Source organism: Anabas testudineus, chromosome 2 (genome assembly GCF_900324465.2).
Source record: "Anabas testudineus chromosome 2, fAnaTes1.2, whole genome shotgun sequence".
NCBI lineage: Eukaryota > Metazoa > Chordata > Actinopteri > Anabantiformes > Anabantidae > Anabas > Anabas testudineus.
This window is the reverse complement of record NC_046611.1, coordinates 26,177,048-26,197,137: the sequence shown is the minus strand read 5'-3', so window position 1 is coordinate 26,197,137 and position 20,090 is coordinate 26,177,048. Positions and strand designations below refer to the sequence as shown.

Sequence of the window (20,090 nt, the reverse complement as noted above, 5' to 3'; positions counted from 1 at the left end):
CTTCTGTCTTTTCACACCAGGATAAATGAAAATGCTGGTTTTTAATTATTAGCTGATGAATAGTTACCAGTGGGTCTAATTTGCTGCCGTCGTATTAAATTCGTTTTGTTTCTTTGAGGTAATGAGTCCGGTCTGCGACATGTTGCCTTCATAATGAAATAGAAACACTTATCTAAACACCTGAAGCGAAATAAATGGCTCGTTCTTGTTTGTACACTCAGAAATAAAACCCATTGTCCGCTGGGTTTAGTAACTGTGGTTCCGTCTGGGTTTATTTTATAATGCGTTGATTTTATCAATAAAGCTCTTTAATTCGCTGGATTAGAGATTTAGTCTAAACATCTCAGCTGTGTGCATTTCGGGGTTCTCTTAAATGTTTTGATAGTTCAATTAAATAAACACAAATACAGGAAAACAATGTGTAAATGCGCTGAAATGGTTCAAATACTTTTTTTAAATAAGATTTTTAAATGTCTTCATTCAGCGCCACTTTATTTCATAATTAAATGTATTAAATAAAAATGGTAACAAATGGTTAAATGTTGGAAGGATTACACAGTTCTGGATTTATTTATTTATTTATTTAGTGTTTTTTTTTTTTTTACTTTTCTTTAAGCAGCATCTGTATTTCCGAGCAGTGAACTGCGATTGTTCAAGTGATGCTCATCAGTAGGAAACACTCCATCTTAATGAAACCTATTGAGAATCGCTGGCTCTGCTGCTGACTGACTGCTCGGAGCCTCCTTAACTGAGTTATCCAGACACCGCTGATTCACACGGACATCTGGCGCTGCACCGTCTGTCTTTCCATTATGTTTAATTCATTTCATGCTGAACACCAGACCAGAGTGGCGATCGGCAAAAAAAAAAAAAAAAGGAGCTGACGTCTTCTATAAGTGTAAAATTTTTATTTAGATGTTTTATACTGTGCAACAGTAACAATACGATAAGTTGTCCATACAATCGAGCGATACAAATACGGGAAACACGGGAGACATCAAAACATGTGTCACTGAGCATGAAATGGAGCCGAACAGGAGCCCAAGTCATTCCCTCAGAGCAAAGGGAGATAAGAGAATAATATCGCTGATTAAATGTGCATTTAGTTTCTATTTACATGTGGATTCTCTAAAACTGCTCAGGACGAGTCCGAGCAGTCCGGTTCCACTGCAGCTACAAGAAAGTTTCTTTTCCAGTAAAAAGGCAAAGTAAAGTCGAGTTCTCCCTCCAATAGGCTTTTTCCCGTGAAGCCAACAGCGCTATGCCAACTTCTTTTTGTTTTTTTATTTATTTTATTTATTTTTTTATTGGAGGCAGATCGAGGCCCGGAACACTTCCAAAAAAAAAAAAAAAAAAAAAAAAACAACAAAAACAAAAACCAACCCTTCAAACCGAGACTCCTGGTGTAAACAGGCGGATCCTCTGACAAAAGAAAAGTGTCATCATGAGCATGCATGTTAAAACTGACAGCTTCAAAATATCCCAACACACATGAAATATTCATGAACACGTTTAATTTGAAAAATGTAAAAGAAAATAGAAAAGTCTGTCTTCAGTCACTTGTGTAAAATAAAGACGTAGCTTTAAAAAGGGCACACGCTTCACGTCCTTCTTTCTTCTCCTCAACATCGACAGCTTTCATAATTCACCCCCCCACTCCTCCCATTCTGAGATGTCTCTGATTCCACTACGTTTAAACTTACATATGATGCCATAATATCCAGAACAACAAAATGGAGAGAGAAAGAGCGAGAACGTCGTCTACACAATAAAACTACATCGGGGTGGGAACAGTATCAGCTGAGCGACCGTCCCCGCGTCATCCGGAGGAGGTCGACGAGCCGTTCAGAGAAACCTTCCGCGGCTTGTTGCCGCTGCCGCACTGCGTGAAGGAGCGGCTGGGTGTCGGGGGGGCGGCTGTCGGGGTCCCGTTCACGTTACTGGGGCCGTGCGGCAGCTGCGGGTGGGGGGACTGAGCGGGCGTACCGGGGCTCGGCAGAGACGAGGACGTGGACGGAGCCCCAGCGGGACTTCCGGCTTTGTCGCTGGCCGAGTCGCTCTCTGGCCCGGACCTGCTGGCGCTGTTCTGTCCGTCCTGCTGCGCGTGGCTCACCTTCATCTTCTTACAGCTGGGCCGGACTCGGTACTTCAGGGGCAACGGGCCGTTCTGGACACGGAGGAAACACGGAGCTTCATTAAATAAAACTTAAAACAACATAAAGGAGGTCAGAGCTCGGCTGATTTCAAGAGGATTCAGACAAATAAAGCCGCCATGTCACTGTCCTAACGACATGATGTGAGCGGACTGTCGAGAAGTCAAAGGACAAATGGATTAAATAAATAAATAAATACATTTAGCAAACATTGTCAATTTAAATAAAACAATAAGGCAAATAATCATTCTCACGTAATATGCTCCTGTATTCCTTAGAAAATATCAAAATTAAATACATTTGAGTTTCTTTTTATTTTTTAATTCCTATATCTATAAATATATAATATATCTCTATATATTTTTTATAAAATTGTCACATTAGTCTGAATTTCATGTAAAAATCTCTAAACAAAATATTTTAGATGACCTTGGTCTCTGGCACCAGTTAAAACAAAGTGGTGTAAATTTGTATTGAAATAAAACATCATAGAAAATAAAAAGACCGCCATTGGTGCAGGTTAAAAATAAAACAAAACAAAAAGCCTAATTTTCAGCTTATAGTATTAACTGGTGAAGCTCAAAATACAACAGGATTTAACCAGAGTCTGAACCATAACCATTTCACTGGCGACTGTCAGTATCTGTATTTTAAATATCACAAAATGTTAAAGGTCTTAAAAGATGTCTTACTCTTCTCCAAGTGTAGATATATGCTATATCCATTAACGTGTAGTAATCTTTCAGAGGCTCATCTTCATACATCACTTCAACCTAGTGAGCGGAACAGAATAAAGCAATAAAAAAATATATATTAGCCTTTAAGTCAGTAAATCTTCATGCCACAGTTCTCTTGAGCGGACAGGTTTATATTGGAATAGTTTAACTGTCCAGTTTATGTTAGTTGTCAAAACCTGGTAGGTGTTTGGGATGTCCATTTTGCTGCGCAGAAACTTCCTCAGATGCATGACTGTCATGGCTGCTGGACACTGCAGGTACCTCTTGTTGGCCATCTGCAGATTACATATATACAATATTCAAATATTTAATTAAATTGAATAAATTAACTACGTTCACACCAAGTGGCTGTACATTTTTATTTTCAGACACGGACTTAAAAAACTAAAAAAATAATTTGATCTATAAAAACAATGTTTTCTCCACAGAAAGCAGCATTTAGTTTAACTATTTTAATAAACTTCAGAGGTGGTCATTTAAATTGAAATTAATGCTGAACAAAAAGAATGCAGACAGTTTGTCTTTACCTTGATACAAAATATAAACAAAAAGCAATAGATAGATAAATAAATAAATAAATGGAAAATGAGACCAACATCACATGCAGTACCTGGTCTTTAGACTGCTTGTCCTCCACTCCTACTCCCAGTCTGCACAGAATTAAAAGGTAAATATCATTATATGTTCAGTAAAAATCTAATATCAGACCTAAATGTTAAATTATTGGTTAATAAAAACACCACTAAGTACATGTTTAAAAATAGTTTGGTCTTTTAGTTAGTGCCAAGTCTACACACCTTCAACTGTTTATGTAGGATAGAGCCAGGAAATGACGGTGACAGTGTGAAACAGGTTGTTGAATTAAAAAAAAAAAAAAAACCCTTCTAATGAAAAGCTGAGCCTAGAGGGAAATCTGGGATAGTGTTTGGAAAAAAGCCAATATGTTTACTATAAGGAACTGTTTTATATGTATGCACCGTATCACTCTGACAGCTGAACAACACTGAGCTGGAAGGTGACAGGACCAAAACATTGTTACAGATCTAATACTCGCAGTAGTCACATTAGTTAATAACCACTGTGGTGCTTTTCTCACTATATTAGGGAGTAGGCTACATTTCCTCAAATCAACCACTGCTGATTTTAATGTAAGTTTTCAGCTGTTGAGATCAACCATCTTTACATAAACAGCTACGTAAATACAGAAAGATACCGCTAAAACAAACAATCACATGCTTTTAGTATCACACACACCCCTAAAGCAAGCCTACCTGCTCTGGTCAAAGAACTCAATAGAGAGGCTGATGATCTCGTCGTCTGTAATTATTCTCTTGTCTTCATCTGCCACCTCTCCACGGTCCTCATTTGATCCGTTAGAGGCTACAGAAAAATACACAGTGGACAAAAAGTTTAAAAAATAATAATAACAATATAGAAAGTTGTCTTGCACTGAAGCAGCTACTCAGCTTAAAGGGACATTAATTTCCCCCCTTCTCTGTGATGAACTAAAGGCAAATCTGATGATCAATGTGTGCTTTCTAACTCACCATCTACAGGGTGCTCCGCATAAAAGTCTCTTCTCCTCTTCATTTCATCTGAGGACATTCAGAAAGGCAACCATTAAAGTCTGCTCACTTTCACTTGTCACACAATTATCACAGCACAGCTGAAAACACTGCATGCAGCAGAATTTAGTGATGCGGTTTTTCCCCCCCCTCCAAGCACTTTGCAGCCAAAACTCTGCACACGTCTGTCTGCTGATGAGTTCTTTTTAATACATTTGATAACATCACATCCTTTCAATCCTGTAAAAATATCCTGTGCCTCAAAAACCTGCTCCACTCCCATTTCATTATTCCTCTCTAGGAATAAAATGGCAAATAAGCAAATGGAGTTCTGCTTGACCTAATTTACCACCAGTATATTTAGTGAAGCAAAAACAAAGGAAGTGCTCTGCTGTGTTGATGTGATGACAATAACAGACCATATCAGCTCAGCCACCAGAATGCCACGTTTCTAATGCATTTTTAACAAACCACAAACTAAAAACACTACATTATATCCATATCTGAACCTATTCTCTTATATTCATTAGTACACTGGGGTTAAATTGATTTTCTATGTGCTTATTCTGATTTCTTCATTTTTTCATTCATTCATTTCCAACATAGTTGCTTGTATTACTCAGTACTGTGATATGACAAATGAAACAACATGTGAAAAGAAAGCTAGCGAATATGCAAAGTCAGAACGAAAGTAAATAAAGCGTTTTAGAGTCAGAGTAGTCCACAGTAGTGCTATTACTTTTGAACAGGCCGGGGACCAGCTTGTACACAATGTCCTGCAGGGTTTTGTCAGACCTAGAGAAAGGAAGAGAAAAATCAGTCAAGTCAGGGATACTGAACATTTCCACATTTCCATAAAAGTAGAGAAAACAACACCAAAATTATATATGGCTGGACTTTGACATATGAAGACAAATGACATTCATGTTTTTTAGTTTATAACTGCTCCTCACACGTACATATACACCTAAATTCTTGCATGTGTTGCAAACAGCCTGTATGCAACACATGCACATGCTGACAGCTGAGAAAAAAAATATCACATATTGAATGTCAGTTGTCTGCAAGAGTTGTCTCAATATTTTTAACCCACTGCTGGCTGAACCCACTAACTGTTGTTGGAGAAGCAGAAAGGAAAACCACAAAGGACAAGAAACAGGAACCAAACACTGCTCAGACTGTTGACACTGCTGCACCACATTACCAATGAACTAATGTAAATTCTTACTATATTACAAAGAGCATATTAGGATGTATTGGTTTAACCAGTGAGGGAACAGTATCAGCCTATTTAAACTAAGGAAAGGAGACAAACATGAAGGTGCAGCATGGGAAACCACTCAGTAGCCACAGTTCTTACCTAATGTTTAGCAGGGGCTTGGTTTTATGTACTTGTACATCACAGATGGGACAGTATTTGCTGGTTTCCAAGTATCGCACGATGCACATTTTGCAGACTGCAAACCATAGAAAAAGAATTTTAGAAATGTTAATGTCAGATTTCATCTGAAAGGATTTCCTGACTCTGAACTAGTAGGCTGTTTTGGTGGTTTAAGGACTTGTTGCTGGGGGGGGAAATATCTTCTGCTGCAGTGAAACGTTCACATAAAAGAACTATATGCAGAGAAACATGCAAGAAAGATCCATCTTGTCATCAGCTTGCAGCAACATAATCTCATGGTGGAGCTATGCAGCGTTGTGCGTTTCTCCCCAACAACGAGCCCATCATTATTTCTGCTTACATGAGTGTAGACATTCGATGATTGTGGTCGCGTCTATGAAATATCCTCCACACAGGACGCACATGAGGTGAGGGTTGAGCTCAGTAATCTTAATCCTGGTCGTCCGGTGCATGGTGAAAGGAAAGAACAACAATCCTGCGTGGAAAAAAAATAACAAGTCAAAACAGTGTATGGAGGGCGGTCGAGGAGGCAGAGGGGCTGCGGGTTACGTTTACAGACCATATGGAGAAGAGAGCTGTTTGTTTGACTGCGTTAAAGCAACATCATCTTTCATGCTAATCCACTAATAACCAAAGGGGAAAGTTCTCCGTGGCAGATTGATAGGCAGCACTAGTCACTGGACCGAGGCGCACAGACTCATCATAAATCAGTCACTTCCAGTGAGAGGTCGGTGGAGCTCCACGGTCCTCTCATCTCATCAGCAGCGTCTGAGGAACAGCGCAGCTGATGTGACAACCACACAGAAACGAGCTCCGATCAAAAGGTTTTTCTGTTTCAGGTCAGTATTTAGTCAGGGCACAGAAAAATCCATCACTCCAGGTTTGGAGGGATGGCTTCGATGTCAGTGGTTTGGTGCGTGGTGCGTCGCTTTAACTCTGAGTGAGTCCAGCTTCAAATATTAAATGTTAAATTAAATATTAATTTATTTATTGTGAACATTGCAGAATCAGAGCGACGCGCCATCATAATCTGTGAGACAGCAGACATCATGCGTCGCATGTCACTTTGACCATGAACTGACTGGCTCCACTTTCTTTTATTCTAATTTACGGGGTTTGGTGAAAAACAATATTCGACACGGGGATTGTGGCGCCCCGGAGTGAGCGTGGGTGAAAAGGGGGGAGATAGTAGACACGGCGTCAGGTGTGCCACACGAGCTACGGGGGAAACCTGCGCGTTTCTATGGCAACTCCTCTTGCTTCCTAGCCCACATGGCTGGTCGCCAGTGACCAGAACCAGGCAGGATGTCAAACCAAAACAACAGCCCGGCGAGCTGCGGTGTGCAGAGCGGGAACAAGGAGGGACTGGAGGCTCCCCGTCCCTCCGCGCACACAGGCAGCCGCTGGACTGCCAGGCTGCCGACAGCACGGCTGCCATTTTGAGGAGGAAAAAAAAAAGCCCGTGTCGGTTCAACGGGCTGCGGGGTTTCCTTCGAAAGAGGACACATGAAGCCAATATCAGACGCATTTACACGAGCTTTCCAAAATCTCTGGAGCGCAGAGAGCACGGGCGGCCATGTGCCCGACTCGGAGAATCATCTCAGCTTTATTCTTGTTCGCTTTGCGCCGTGTTTTCATGGCGTGTGCGCGATAATCAGCACCACAGCACCAACATGGCCAGACAGCAGCGACTGCGCTCAAGTTGAAGCGCACAGTGGATCTGCTTGTTTATTTTTGCGCCACTATCAACTAAAGTCACATGCAGCTGCTCTTCCTGTACTTTATGTCGAATGCTTTTTGTTTTTGTTTTTATAAACTTCGAGTCTGACAAACCACCAGAGCTCACACGGTGGATGTGTCCTCGATGGATCGCTGTGTTTTATTCGGTCCTGTTGTTTATGAGTAGCTACTGAGGCTCATTTATCTGAGGAGGCTGAAAACAATAATCAGAGGCAGCGCGTATTCATAAAGGCTGGACTATAACGAGTTTCGGGGCGCACACTGCTGTCATTTGAAGAAATAAAAACGCCACTAAAAGTCTTAAGTGCAGCCTGTGGAGTGGTCATGAGGAGGCGACCCTCTACAGCTGCTGGATGACAGCCAGCCTGCCCAGCTCTGAACCCACACTGTTACTTCGCGGAGCCACAGCCGGCACCATGCCCGAGTCCCGGTCGGTTTCAAAGCTCCAACCGACCTCTCCTGGCCGCCTTTGAACAGACCACTGCAGGCAAGTTTGGACAGCGACCCCGCGCAAAGAATGCCTCACACATGGATAATGATGGATAACGTCCACATATAAATGCAGGGAGCCTGTTGCGCCATTAATCGATTGACTGGTGTTTGGACAACTGCTCTCCTTCTGTCCTGGGGGAGCTGCATGCTCACTTTATAAAACCTCAAGTCAATCACACCAGAAATGTAAATACCTTCATTCATACTGCTAAATGGCCTCAGCGCCAACCAGCAAACAGTGTACAGCTCGATCAGGTCCGTTCAAGATTTCCCAGTGAACAAGATGCAGCCTCCACATCACGTACACTCAGTTGCCACTTTATTAGGGACACCTGAACAGTGTTTGGCAGGTTATCGTTTCTCATTAGAGCATTTTTGCGGCAACAGCCAGAGAGGTGATAATTCTACTGCACCTTAAGGACTGAGATCATCCTATTTACATAAGTGATGTGTCCAAAACATCAGCAACACGTATTAATATGACGCACTTCAGTAGCTACCACCCCACTACCCACTATGACCTCAGTAATAAACATATTAATAGGATGATCATCCTTCTGACTGCTTCAACAGAAGCAGAATTCATGGCAGAGCTGTCAAAACGAGGAGGTTTAATTATGAACTAGTCGGTGTGTTATGCGTAATTTATTTCAGAGCAGCTTTACTGAAACTTTAATGCGCTCAATAAATAGGCACATTTAGGTTAGAGATTTCCCTGTTCTAGCAGTGACCCCACAGCCTTGCCCACCTCAGTTATTCCCAAACGAGACCAGTTCCTCTTGTAAAGGTTCCCGTTACACGTAAATCAGCAGCAGCTGGAAATAACCCAATGAAAATAGGCAACCACGAGCTCACAGCTCAGTGTGCGCTGTCAGTCAAGTCAGAAAGCACCGCATTAAAAAGCTCAAATGGAGATTCCTGACTGAAACACATTCAAAGCAACACAAATGAATATGGTTTTATGCTTTGTGTTGAATATGTAGCCTACACACCACAAGTCGTGTCCATCCACAGAGCTGTGACGCTTCAAACCTGTACACCCGAAAATGGGAAATTCAATCATTTGAACCCATTAACACAGTGTTCACAGTGATCCTGACAGCATTCAGGAGAGAAATGATTTTTTTTTTTTTTTTACCCAAACAGGGAAAAGCCCCGGTTCATGTCTGTCTGTGGTTCGTCACCAGACACAGACGCACAATGCGCCAGTTTTCAATATATGACAGAAAATATGGAAATCCAAACTGAGCTTTAATGTCAGCAAACAAACAGTCCATGTTGGACACAGCAAGCAAGTGAAATTGCCGATGATCTGGCTGATTGGTGAGACACAGTCACCTCTTTGTATCCTGGCCGACGAGTCGCCCGTATTTTCTTTTTTTAATTTCTCAAAAACCCGATCATCAGTCTTAATCGAGATAATTACACATCAATACACAAACGGCACCGGTGCGTTTCAAACGGTGATCCAGGGTTTTCAAACAAGCAGGCAAGAAACATTTGTGCACAATTGAATCGACTCGCCTCCTCGCCACGTCCCTGAGAGCAATCCAAGTTAAGTTAATAAATCCAACATTTGGTGGCACACAGCAGAAAGCGACATAACACCGGGTTGGTAACATCCCAAACATCCCAACTGTAAAATATGAAGACGCTGCGTGGATATTTGAGCTCGGTAGGAGCGTTTGGAGCACTTGCTGCTGTTAACATCTCAGCCAACCCAGCCTGGTTCGCCCGAGATCTCCCAGTTCACATAAATCCAAAGCACCCAAAGCGAACCCCGAGCGGGCTCAGCTCGAACGGACGGGTTGCTGGATGCTTGATAACGCGAACCTGGGTGTGCGTGGAGCTTAATTCGTGTTTGTGTCCGAGCGAGGAACATCTTTTACAAAAAAGTGGTGCGCAGACACACACGGAGCTCCACGTCGGTGATCGCTGCAACCACCGTTGAAAGCTCCACATCCACCGCTGGATTGGTAACGTAGAGAAACACAAAAGCACAAAGCCCAAACCTCGCCTTGCGGCCCCGTTAGTTAGAGACGATATCGAATAAGACCTACCTGAAGGCTGGGCTGAAAATTGGTGGGTCTCGAGGCGAATAGACAATGAAAGTTGGGAGGCGATCAGCAGAAAATGAATAGGAGGCGAGCCGCCATCTTGAAGCAGGCTGCAGACGCTGTCAGTGGCGGAGAGCGCACGGCGGACCGGACCGCATTTCAGATGTGCGGTTAAAACTCCTCGTTTCTACGCCGCCAGTGCGCGGTGTGCGTGTCGGGTGCGTGGCTTCCGAAGAGTCCAGTCGTGCGCTTTCGGCTCGGAAAGACTCCCACTTCGGCACCGATAACTTTGCCTCCAAAATATCCGCTTCTCCGCCAGTAAAATGCAGCAGTGTGTGTGTGCTCCGTGGAAACTGACACCGTCCCCAAAATGGCTTGTAGTTCGACCGCCCCGCTTTGGTCACGTGGTCTAGTTGCTTAAGGGTGCCTAGGAATTACTGTCGGTGTACGCTGTTTGTCCTAATCTACTACGCAGGATATAAAATAACCCACAAAACATGCACATGTTCATGTGAAGATGTTGTTAGCGGCTAAATGTCAGAAAACCCTCAGCGGTTTGCGCTTTACTCGAGCTCAAATGACACCAGGCAGCCGCTTAAGGGCGCCTAAACAAATACTGTCGGTGTATTCTCCTCTTTCTAATGTATGACGCATGATTTGAAATTAGTCATGACATACATTTATATAGTTTGCAACACTTTTCATCGGCAAAAGTCCCGCTTTGCGCACTAATAGGCTGCGCAGGCTCTCATTGTTTCGCTCTAATGACACTCTGGTTAGGGGCGTCTTGAAAGTAGGCTATACTGATGTTGTGCATTCATCTCTGTGATGTTAAAAATAACTGCAGCACACTCGCTCACACGCGCTCGAGTCTCTTTCACCGTCCAAACGCCTCAATCCGCTCACTGGGACATCAAGTCTGTCGCAGCACCGGGCAGCTGCCTTGTTAATCTCCACTTGATCGCCGCTTTCAGGACCCACGCACTTGGTTAAAATACGTCCGTGTGACAAATGGCTCTGGTGTCAAACCTTTGTCACAGGCTGTCCTGGCATCTGCAAGAAAATGCGCCGCGACTTCCAGTTGATGAATTGGAGCCTTTATCCTTCAGCCAGCGCAGCAGAAAATGTAGACATCTCGGATTTTTTTTTTTTTTTTTTTTTTAAACTGTGCTCCTGTAGCTCGGGAGCTTTGAGCTGTCAGTCGACGTGGACGCAGAAAGACGCAGGAGAAAGTGCAAAAACTAGCCGAAATTCCGGGAGAGCAACCCAGCTGATAAAATGAGATGCCCCTGTTAATAGTCTTAAAATAAGTCCCGTCAGCCCGAGTCCTCCAGAAGAAGCTCTACTGAGCCTCTTGTTGCAACAAATGCTGCAGGAAACAAAATACACTGCTGTCATGCAACTATGGCAAAAATCCTATTCAGGCTGGTGAGTGTTGACAAAACACATGCCTACCAGTTACTTCACTGGCTCCACATTCAAACTAAATGTTGCCTGACACAGACCCAGAGTCCAGGTTTATTACAGGATTGTCCCACTTCAACCAACTTTGTTTATGTGAACATGTCAAGAATTATTCCAGGCACCAGGTGGTTTTTATTTTTCTGGTTTTAATTGAAACTCTACGGAATGATAATTATCTCAAAGTACAAAAGAAGTTATAGGGAGATGAACAATGCCGCTGGAAACCGGGGACGTTCAGAGCGAGGAAACTGGACCCCGGCATCACATCTGACTGGCTTTCTCCACACTCTTGGCAGCGTCTTTCAACTTTCCCACCAAATCCTGAAAAATAGGAAACGTCGATGATTTTCAACAGGAGCAGAAACACAGCAACATGTCGAAAATATTAAGACCACTTTTTTTATTTATTTTTAATTTTTTTTGCCTAAGCAATAGATAGATTAAAATAGATAGATACATTCATACATTTACATTCAGAAGGTTTGATTCAGTCTCAAAAGATAAATACAACATTAAAAGATTCAATTAACCAAATGTTTTCCTTCGGGAATCTGCTTCCAGTCCAGCATGTTTAACTACCCAGTGGCTTTAAACAGCCAACAACCAATGGCAGATGCAGTGATAAAGAAATCAGTGTGATACATGATGTCTATACAGCATTTCTTACAACTCAGCTTTATACATCATCATCAATGACAAAATCTAAAGAGAGGAAACCATCATGTGCAGAAAGCTCTGCATTTATTATGAGGAACGCACAGATATGAGCACCTATTTGAACCCAGGTAATTTCCATGCAAGATGAAGAAAACTGCTTTTAAGACTCATTCTTTATTTATTTAATTATTTTTCCTTTTACTATCTATTGTTGAGTTTGGTGCGTAATGGCGCTCTTGTTACGCAAAGCACAGACGCAGCAGATGAATTTGTTTGCTCTACCTGTAGCTGCTCCACTGTACAGGTGAAGTTGATGTCTTCCGAGGATCCTTCACCCTAACACAGGAACAAGACAGGTTGGTTGTTTAACTCACAGAAACACTCCAGAAAAAAAAAAAAAAACGCACGACAAAATTCAGAGGTGTTTGACTCTTACCTCGACGTTCAGTGAAATCGAGTAGAAAGGCTCGTTGACCTTATCGACCTGTTCGTTCTGCAGGAGAAACAGCATTTTAGTTTGACGCTGACAAATGTGCGTGAAAACGGCACAGAGCGCTTCAGAACGGGTCCCATACCTTCATGTGGTAATTCAGACGCCACGAAACGTCGTTGATATGAGGTGGACGCCTTCCTATGCTGGAGGAGTGACAGAAAAAAAATAGATAGTTGCATCTGTATTGTGTGATATTGATAAAGAAGAAGTTATACAGACAACGATCAAGTTTGTAGGAAAGTGAATTCATCTTTATTTCTAGTCGCCGGCATCAATCTGGACATGAAACCGAAGAAGGGGAAGCAGAAATGTGGCTGCATCTCGTAAAACTCATAACAGACTCCAAACGCATTTTATTAGGTGATTTGCTCACATGTCCCAAAGTTGTGTGGCTGATCAGAAGACTTTCTCTCGTTTCACAGGATTTGACCATTTGCCTTGTCAAATCGTCCAAACTCGTTTCAAATCCGTTTTGCAGACGTCGCGGCTCTTACGCACAGAGCGTTTGTTTATGGGGCGTCACGAAGCAGCATTTACACTCCGATGAATCACTTGTCCTGTTGGTCCTCACATGTAAACTTCACAAAGTGGTTTTCTGTTCCTAACTGGGCTGAACCGACAACCTCTCTGCTCTTCCCCCAGTCCGTAAACACAACTCTTCACAATTCAGACTGACATTTATTTGTGTTTACTCGTTTTTTTTCTCCCACATCTTATGTTTTTAATAAAGATGCAGAGTCGAAAAAAAAAAAAAAAAAAAAGAAAACTTCAGTTTGCAATTTATTCAGTGAAACATGCTCTAAATGTGAAACTGAACCCTTCACTAATAGATTGCTGGTCCACTATCATGTCGCCTTCTCTCTGACAGATCCACACACACACACACACACACACACACACACACACACACACACACACACACACACATTTGGTCCTTACCTTGTTAAGAGACGTTCCAGTTCCTTTTTATGTTCCTGTAAAACAAAAACACATCACTGTGTTGTGGACGACTCAGCCAGAATCACATGGGAAAAAAAAAAAAAGCTGATTTAATATGTTGTTTGATTTGAAATGTACCTGATACGCGCTGTAGAATATTTCTATTCTCTCTGAGCTGAATGTGAGCTCTTCAAGACATGAGCTGTGAGGACAAAAACACTGAGAAATAAATCATTTACACTCTGGTGAAACGCTCACAGCTTCACATTTGAACATCAGGATATTAATATTAATCGGCTGCCTGTTTGTTCCTCTTTTTTTTTTTTTCCTAAAAGTAGATTTGATAGAAACAAGTTTCAGTCCAACTTCAGCATGTTGAGTGGAGAATTAACAGTTTGTCCACATTTCCAAGTCACTTTCTGAGTATGGACGAATACACTGTCACCTAAAAGTGTGTTTTTTTATTTTTATCTGTAGGCTAAAACATAAAATAAGTGGAGAAAACTAAACCAAAGGACTGGACAGGTTTGTCATCTACCTCCTGACTGTGACGGCACATATGACTCAAATATAACCTCCACTGTTCCCTAATACTCACAATTTTACTCTGGCGTTTTCAAACGTAGCTAATATTATCAACTCCCACAAACTAACTATAACCAGATCCGCCCTTTATAAACACTAATGTTTTATATGCTGCTGTTGCACAAGCAGGGGACTGCATCTGGGACACACATTCAGAACACAACCACACACCACATGGCTTATTATTTCAGCAATATGCCCTCATGGGGGTTTGCAGCATTTTAAATGCAAGCTGTTTGTAATATTTTGCTGTGTCTTTTTTTTTTTTTTTTTTTTTTTTTGGGGTGTTCTCATGTAGTTTTACAAGACGCACGACTCCATGTGTTTAATTTAGGCTACTGCTGCAGTCGATAGATTCACGATGGACATACATCCGAGCAGAGAGCCTGATTCTGGTGCAACATATTTCCTGTCACATGATGTAACAAGTCAATTTTCAGAGCCAGTTAGCCTTCACAGCTCTAATGAGTCTATTTTTGGACATCAACAACAAGCACATGTCATGGTTCCAGGAAACCGTCCTGTCTGATGTCGCCTACCTTATCGCTGACTTGTCTGCGTTTTGTTTGACCGCCTCCAGTATGAAGGTGGTCGCTGCAGTGTGACTCTGCTTCAGCAAGATCTGGTCGACCTGCTTCAACTCGGACTGATCTGAAAACCACAAAAAAATAAAAAATAAAATAAAAAAAGAAAGCGGTGTGAGGAATATGTGAGTGTGCGTTCATAGCACGCAGCCTTTATCCCCCTGGATAGAGTTTGATTTGGTCTATGTGCAGGTTTGAGATCCATACTCATCAATGATGATTTGCATGTGAATGGGCCCCTCAGCTGCATCCGCCGGGGGGTCCTTTGGCTGTTTGCACAGTGAACATTTCACTTTCTAAATAATTCCGCCATTAAAAAGAGCTGCAATGCTGCACAAGTTGGACAACACATGGTGTGTGCAAACAAGCGAAGCGGCGACGACAGGGGAGGGGGCTCGAACTTTTAGTAGCCAGGTCCCCTGTCCCCTGTCCCCCTGTCCCCCTGTCCCCCTGTCCCCTGTCCCCTGTCATTTAGCATCATTTATCCTTTCAGATTAAACTCGACTGCGCGCTGGTGGCTCCGGGTTCTGCTGATGTCTCCTCATTAGCGGGTTTGACGATGGGAATTTGAAATAGTCCAACACCATCTCTAATGTGCTGAGGAGGCTAAATGACAAAAGGCATCCCGAGTGTCCGTGTGATTGTGACTGCTGCTGGATGTTAAGCAGCAGCAGCAGCAGCAGCAGCAGCAGCAGCAGCTATGATCGCCTGAGCCGCGGATCTCTGCTGGATCTCTGCGCCTCGTTAAAGACCCGAATATATACACACATGAGATACGGTGAGGAGCAGCTGACAGCAGCGACGCACAAATCCGCAAACATAGATGCAGACGAGGAGCTACACAGAGAAAAAACCGGAAGCAGCAGCCGAGACAAAAGCCGCAGCGGCGGGGAGAGGCGGCAGCTCACCGAGGACTCCGGGGTCGGCGTGAGACGACAGCAGGCTCCGGAAAGACACGTCCACCAGCACCTGGAAGCTGCTATGGCCGAAGGAGGACGGGTCTGCTATGGACTGCAGCCCTCTCTGCACAGACTCAGACAACTCCATTTTGCAAATGGTGACCCACGACACGAGACCACGTGACGGATCAGCTGATGCAGCGTGTGGAGCCGAGCAGCGCGGAGCGGAGGAGAGAGAGAGAGAGGATGGTGCTGGCAAAAGCCGAGAAACCACTGGGGATCCACGGAGGGACACCGGAGCAGCTGCTGTGCCACCGTGCTGCTCACGATACGCGTCCACAACTGCTGAGATCGACCCCTTGTTGATTCAACTTCAGCGCGCATGAAGCAGCAAAGAGGCTGCGAAGCAAAGTGGACGCTAAAAGAAGTCAGTGAGTCCCCGTGTGGAGTCAGGGGCCAAAAAGAGCCCATTAAAACGAGGACGGTAAAACGTGCACGATCACAACACGTGTCATCCAGTTAAACAGTTTAACTCGGTGTCATGAGTGAAATAAAAAATATTCTCCACACATAGAGTCTGGAGGAGGTTTTTTTTTTATTATTAATATTGCTGGACTGTAAAGTGAAGGCAGCTCCAGACAGTCTGTCCTCTGTTGGTGCACAACTCACTGGAGCCTGTTACACTTTAACCCTCACGTGTTGACATTATTTTCTGCATCCTGAGAGAGAGAGAGAGAGTTTCAACCAGCACGGACCTAATGTGCCTTAAGACACGTGAGATTTGTGTGATCATCATCTGAGGATGTTGTACAACCTTTGCACACTGGCTCTGTTCCAACAAGCATTTACAGACGTTTGTGCCACAGTGTGTTAAATCTGCATCATGTTGATAATAATAATCATTTTATTAAGTAGCTACACTGACGAGCAGCTATTCCCCTGTTACATCCAGTGATTTTAAGACAGTCTAGATGTGTGAGGGGATGTGCAACAGTGACAGGTACACTGAGGTTAAAAGCAGCTTTAGTCCAGACATGGTTCAATCTCACTATGTTGCTCTAATTATGGCGACAGCTCAGCGCTCAGCACCTCTAACATGTTTCTTAGCGCTTGTTTTCCATGTGGGGAAGTTTCCACCTGGACTGTTGAGGCAGTCATGAGCCAGAGTCTCAGTGAGCAGAACAGGTCGCTTCAAGTTCCCATTAAGTCGGATTGAAATAGGTTGAATCGATGTATAAAGCGAGCTGGTGATAACCAACTGCACAAAGACAGGAAATTCCTTCAGCATGAAAAGCAGAACGGCATTATTAACTTCTGCTGGGTTTTAGTGTTGCAAACTCTTCACTGTGCAGAAAAAACTCCTTCAACTCTCACATTAGGCTTTTATTCTTATTGCATTTTTACAGCCAGCTGTTCCTGCTCATCGCAAACAGGGATGCTAATTGTTTTAAAATGTTGCACTGCTTTCATATATTTTAATAGTGATTTTAGTCTGCTTCAGCCCCCCCCCCTCCCGTTAAATCCCAGTCGTTCATTAGAAATGAGGAGCACTGGGTTCTGTTGCGCGGCCACACACGCTGCAGCTATCGGACTGACCTCTGACTCGGCGCTTTGTCCAAAGTCCATTGTGGCTCCAGGTCGGGTTGTGAAATAGATTAGCCCTCAGCCTCTCTGCGCGGTTGAGTTTTGAAACTCCAGTAGGCCTACGTTTATCTTCGCCATAACCACATCGTTTATTTTCTGCCTATTTTTCTCTTAGCGCAAACCCGCGTCATACGGCTGACGTCATAACGGATTTGCATCATTGCCACCCAGTCAAACTCAAACTGTACGAGTCCCGATGCCTCAGTATTCGTGGTGACATGCTGCCGTCCACCTGCCTGATGGATGTGCTGTGCAGCGCCTTAATATATTTATCTCATCCCTTCAAAATAAAAGTCTCCCTCGGTGATATAAATTATGAACTGGCGATGTGAATACATTTGTATAAAAAAATCTAATAACAATATAATCGCATTTATGAACACTTTCTACACCTCCTGCTTCTTTTTCTGCAGTGTGATTTCGACTGTTATTTACTCTAATGATAGGCAGACCGACAGCTGGCTTCATGTCAAACTTTCCTTTTTATCGTTGTGTTACATCTCGCACAGGTTCAACGGAAACACGTTTTTCTAATGTCAGACTTAAAATAAGGCTATTGACCCTGTATCATTTTCATTTTCAAGTATATATTCTGGCACAGTGCAGCCTAAATAAAATTTTAAAAAAAATCTCTCAAGATGCACGAGGTGTCCTGTCTAATCTCTGTGGGCAATATAAGAAGTGTAAAAAAAAATAAAAGTGCCATATTGGAACCAACACAACTGTGGTGGAGCACTTTCAATTAACGTTTACGTTTACCAAAACACAAACAATGATTCTGGCAAATGAGTTTGATTCAGATGCTTTTAAAACACACAGGCTGCTGATCTTTACTGGTAGAATAAAATAACGATTATGAACAGGGTGTGCTCTACTGGAGGATGTTGTTTTATTAAAAACAATGCTCCAGCTGCACAACTGCTAAATGTCTTGAGGGTGAATACAGTTGAAGAATCATAATGACTTCCCTCCACTAACTGTACGTGACAAACTGGAAACATCCCCTTTAAGAAAACTCTGTAGAAATATGATCTAGAAAAAATGAACGCACTGTCAACATCTAGGCAGCATCATTTTAAAACCAGCTGAAGACGGAGACCCCTCAACAAGGAGCTGCTCTGTGTAAACAGGCTGCCTGAGGAGACTGATCCGTCTACTGACACATGTCATCGCTTCATGTTTTCATTTCCAAAATATTAATAGACACGTTTTTTAAAAAGTGAAAGTTATCTCTTGACCGGGTGGCAGCTTGGCAAAGAAATAACCTGTCTAAGCCTGTTTCTGTGGTGGCTTGGTTTGTTTCCACATCTGTAGACAACAGTAAAAAATCACTGATTATATCCAGAGCATCAGTCACTACAGTGTGGGAGGAAACATGACGCTACAAAGAGCTCATCCTGAGTACCTGCTCATCCTCTGCTATTTTACTTTACCAACTCTTTAACGACCCATAATTAACCACTGTTGTGTGTCTGCATCTTTACCCCACCCTGTAACATTTCTCCATCTTACATGTCAACAGAGGAGCTGACTAACCTGCTTCCCTGGGGTGACGTCACCTTACCTGAAATTATAATGTCATGCCACGAACACGTCTGCAGCGGAAACACGGTTGAGCATCACGGCAAGTTTCAGCGAGCTGGAGTCGGCTGAGATCTGACGCTGACAAAGTTTGGCTGCAGCTGAAGTGCAGAACAGGTTGAATGACCTCCAAGTTCAAGCCTGACGAATCCAAGCAAAGTCGGTGGAAATTCACCTCAGCAGTCTTATTTCACCAGTTCAAAGTCAAGTCGATATGGTGTGAGACGGTGTCTCCTCCTGATATTTTTCAGACTGCAACACAGCAGCTCCACAATCCAGCTCTGTGCTATCACCTGATGTGCAATGACAGAAAATAAATTAAAATAAAATACATTATTTCAGTGTCGAGTTTGTGATGTGGACATTTTGAATTTCCCAGTGTCTCTGATCGATTTGATTGAAGACAGTCCCACACAAAGAAAAGCCCACTTGCGTCCAGATGCGTTCATGGACATTTTTTAAAGGGTTTATTTACTCTTCAGTTCCTTCTAAGACTTCTGGAAATGCCCAAACACAAATTATTTGCAAGCAATTTGTAAACGTGTTTTAATCGTGGAACCAAATGAATCACATTTACTGATATGAGTAGAAATAAAATATAAAAGTCAACTCACTTTTGTCTGATTCGTTCAATACAAGTGAAGTTTGTCTGACATTATGAAATCAAACACAGTCCAGACTGAATGACTCCATGAATTATTATGTCTGCTCAGGAAATTCAACAATGCTCTCATCTCATGATGAAGTGCATTTGTCGACATGTTTATAGGAATTTTAAAACGTATTGTTTCTGTACAGATTGTAATAAGTTACAGCACAACAGCCAAAGCAGCTGTTCATTGGGTGTAAGTGGAGGAAGAAGACAGTCCTCAGTCTACAAATCATCATCAACATCATCACAAACGGAAGAGAGCAGAAAGCAGATGAGCAGAGATTCAAGTTTGGGGCTGCAATGTTACGTTTGATTTCATTATTTACGAGCTCCACATATTCAGGTTTTGCTTTAATTAAAAATGTAATTAGGTACCGAAACCACACAGCTCCCAAGGAACCAGCTCCGGGGTCAAGACCCCTGTGTACCAACGAGGCCCCCACAAG

General features: G+C 42.9%; 2 protein-coding genes across 2 annotated transcripts; both read right to left on the bottom strand.

Annotated features, from left to right (window-relative positions):
- Nucleotides 1-893: 893 nt before the first annotated feature.
- On the bottom strand, nt 894-11,521 carry bmi1a (bmi1 polycomb ring finger oncogene 1a). Its single transcript, XM_026362898.1, has 10 exons — nt 10,150-11,521; nt 6,198-6,332; nt 5,816-5,912; nt 5,195-5,250; nt 4,438-4,485; nt 4,162-4,270; nt 3,501-3,540; nt 3,067-3,165; nt 2,846-2,926; nt 894-2,167 (listed from the first exon to the last, which is right to left on the bottom strand). The coding sequence occupies exons 2-10, from the start codon at nt 6,307-6,309 to the stop codon at nt 1,820-1,822; spliced, it is 990 nt and encodes a 329-aa protein (XP_026218683.1). The 5' UTR covers nt 6,310-6,332; nt 10,150-11,521; the 3' UTR covers nt 894-1,819.
- A 215-nt stretch (nt 11,522-11,736) lies between these two features.
- Nucleotides 11,737-15,957, bottom strand: commd3 (COMM domain containing 3). The gene is made up of 8 exons (XM_026362900.1): nt 15,777-15,957; nt 14,824-14,935; nt 13,838-13,901; nt 13,700-13,734; nt 12,843-12,903; nt 12,704-12,760; nt 12,550-12,603; nt 11,737-11,931 (listed from the first exon to the last, which is right to left on the bottom strand). The coding sequence occupies exons 1-8, from the start codon at nt 15,913-15,915 to the stop codon at nt 11,872-11,874; spliced, it is 582 nt and encodes a 193-aa protein (XP_026218685.1). The 5' UTR covers nt 15,916-15,957; the 3' UTR covers nt 11,737-11,871.
- Nucleotides 15,958-20,090: the final 4,133 nt, after the last annotated feature.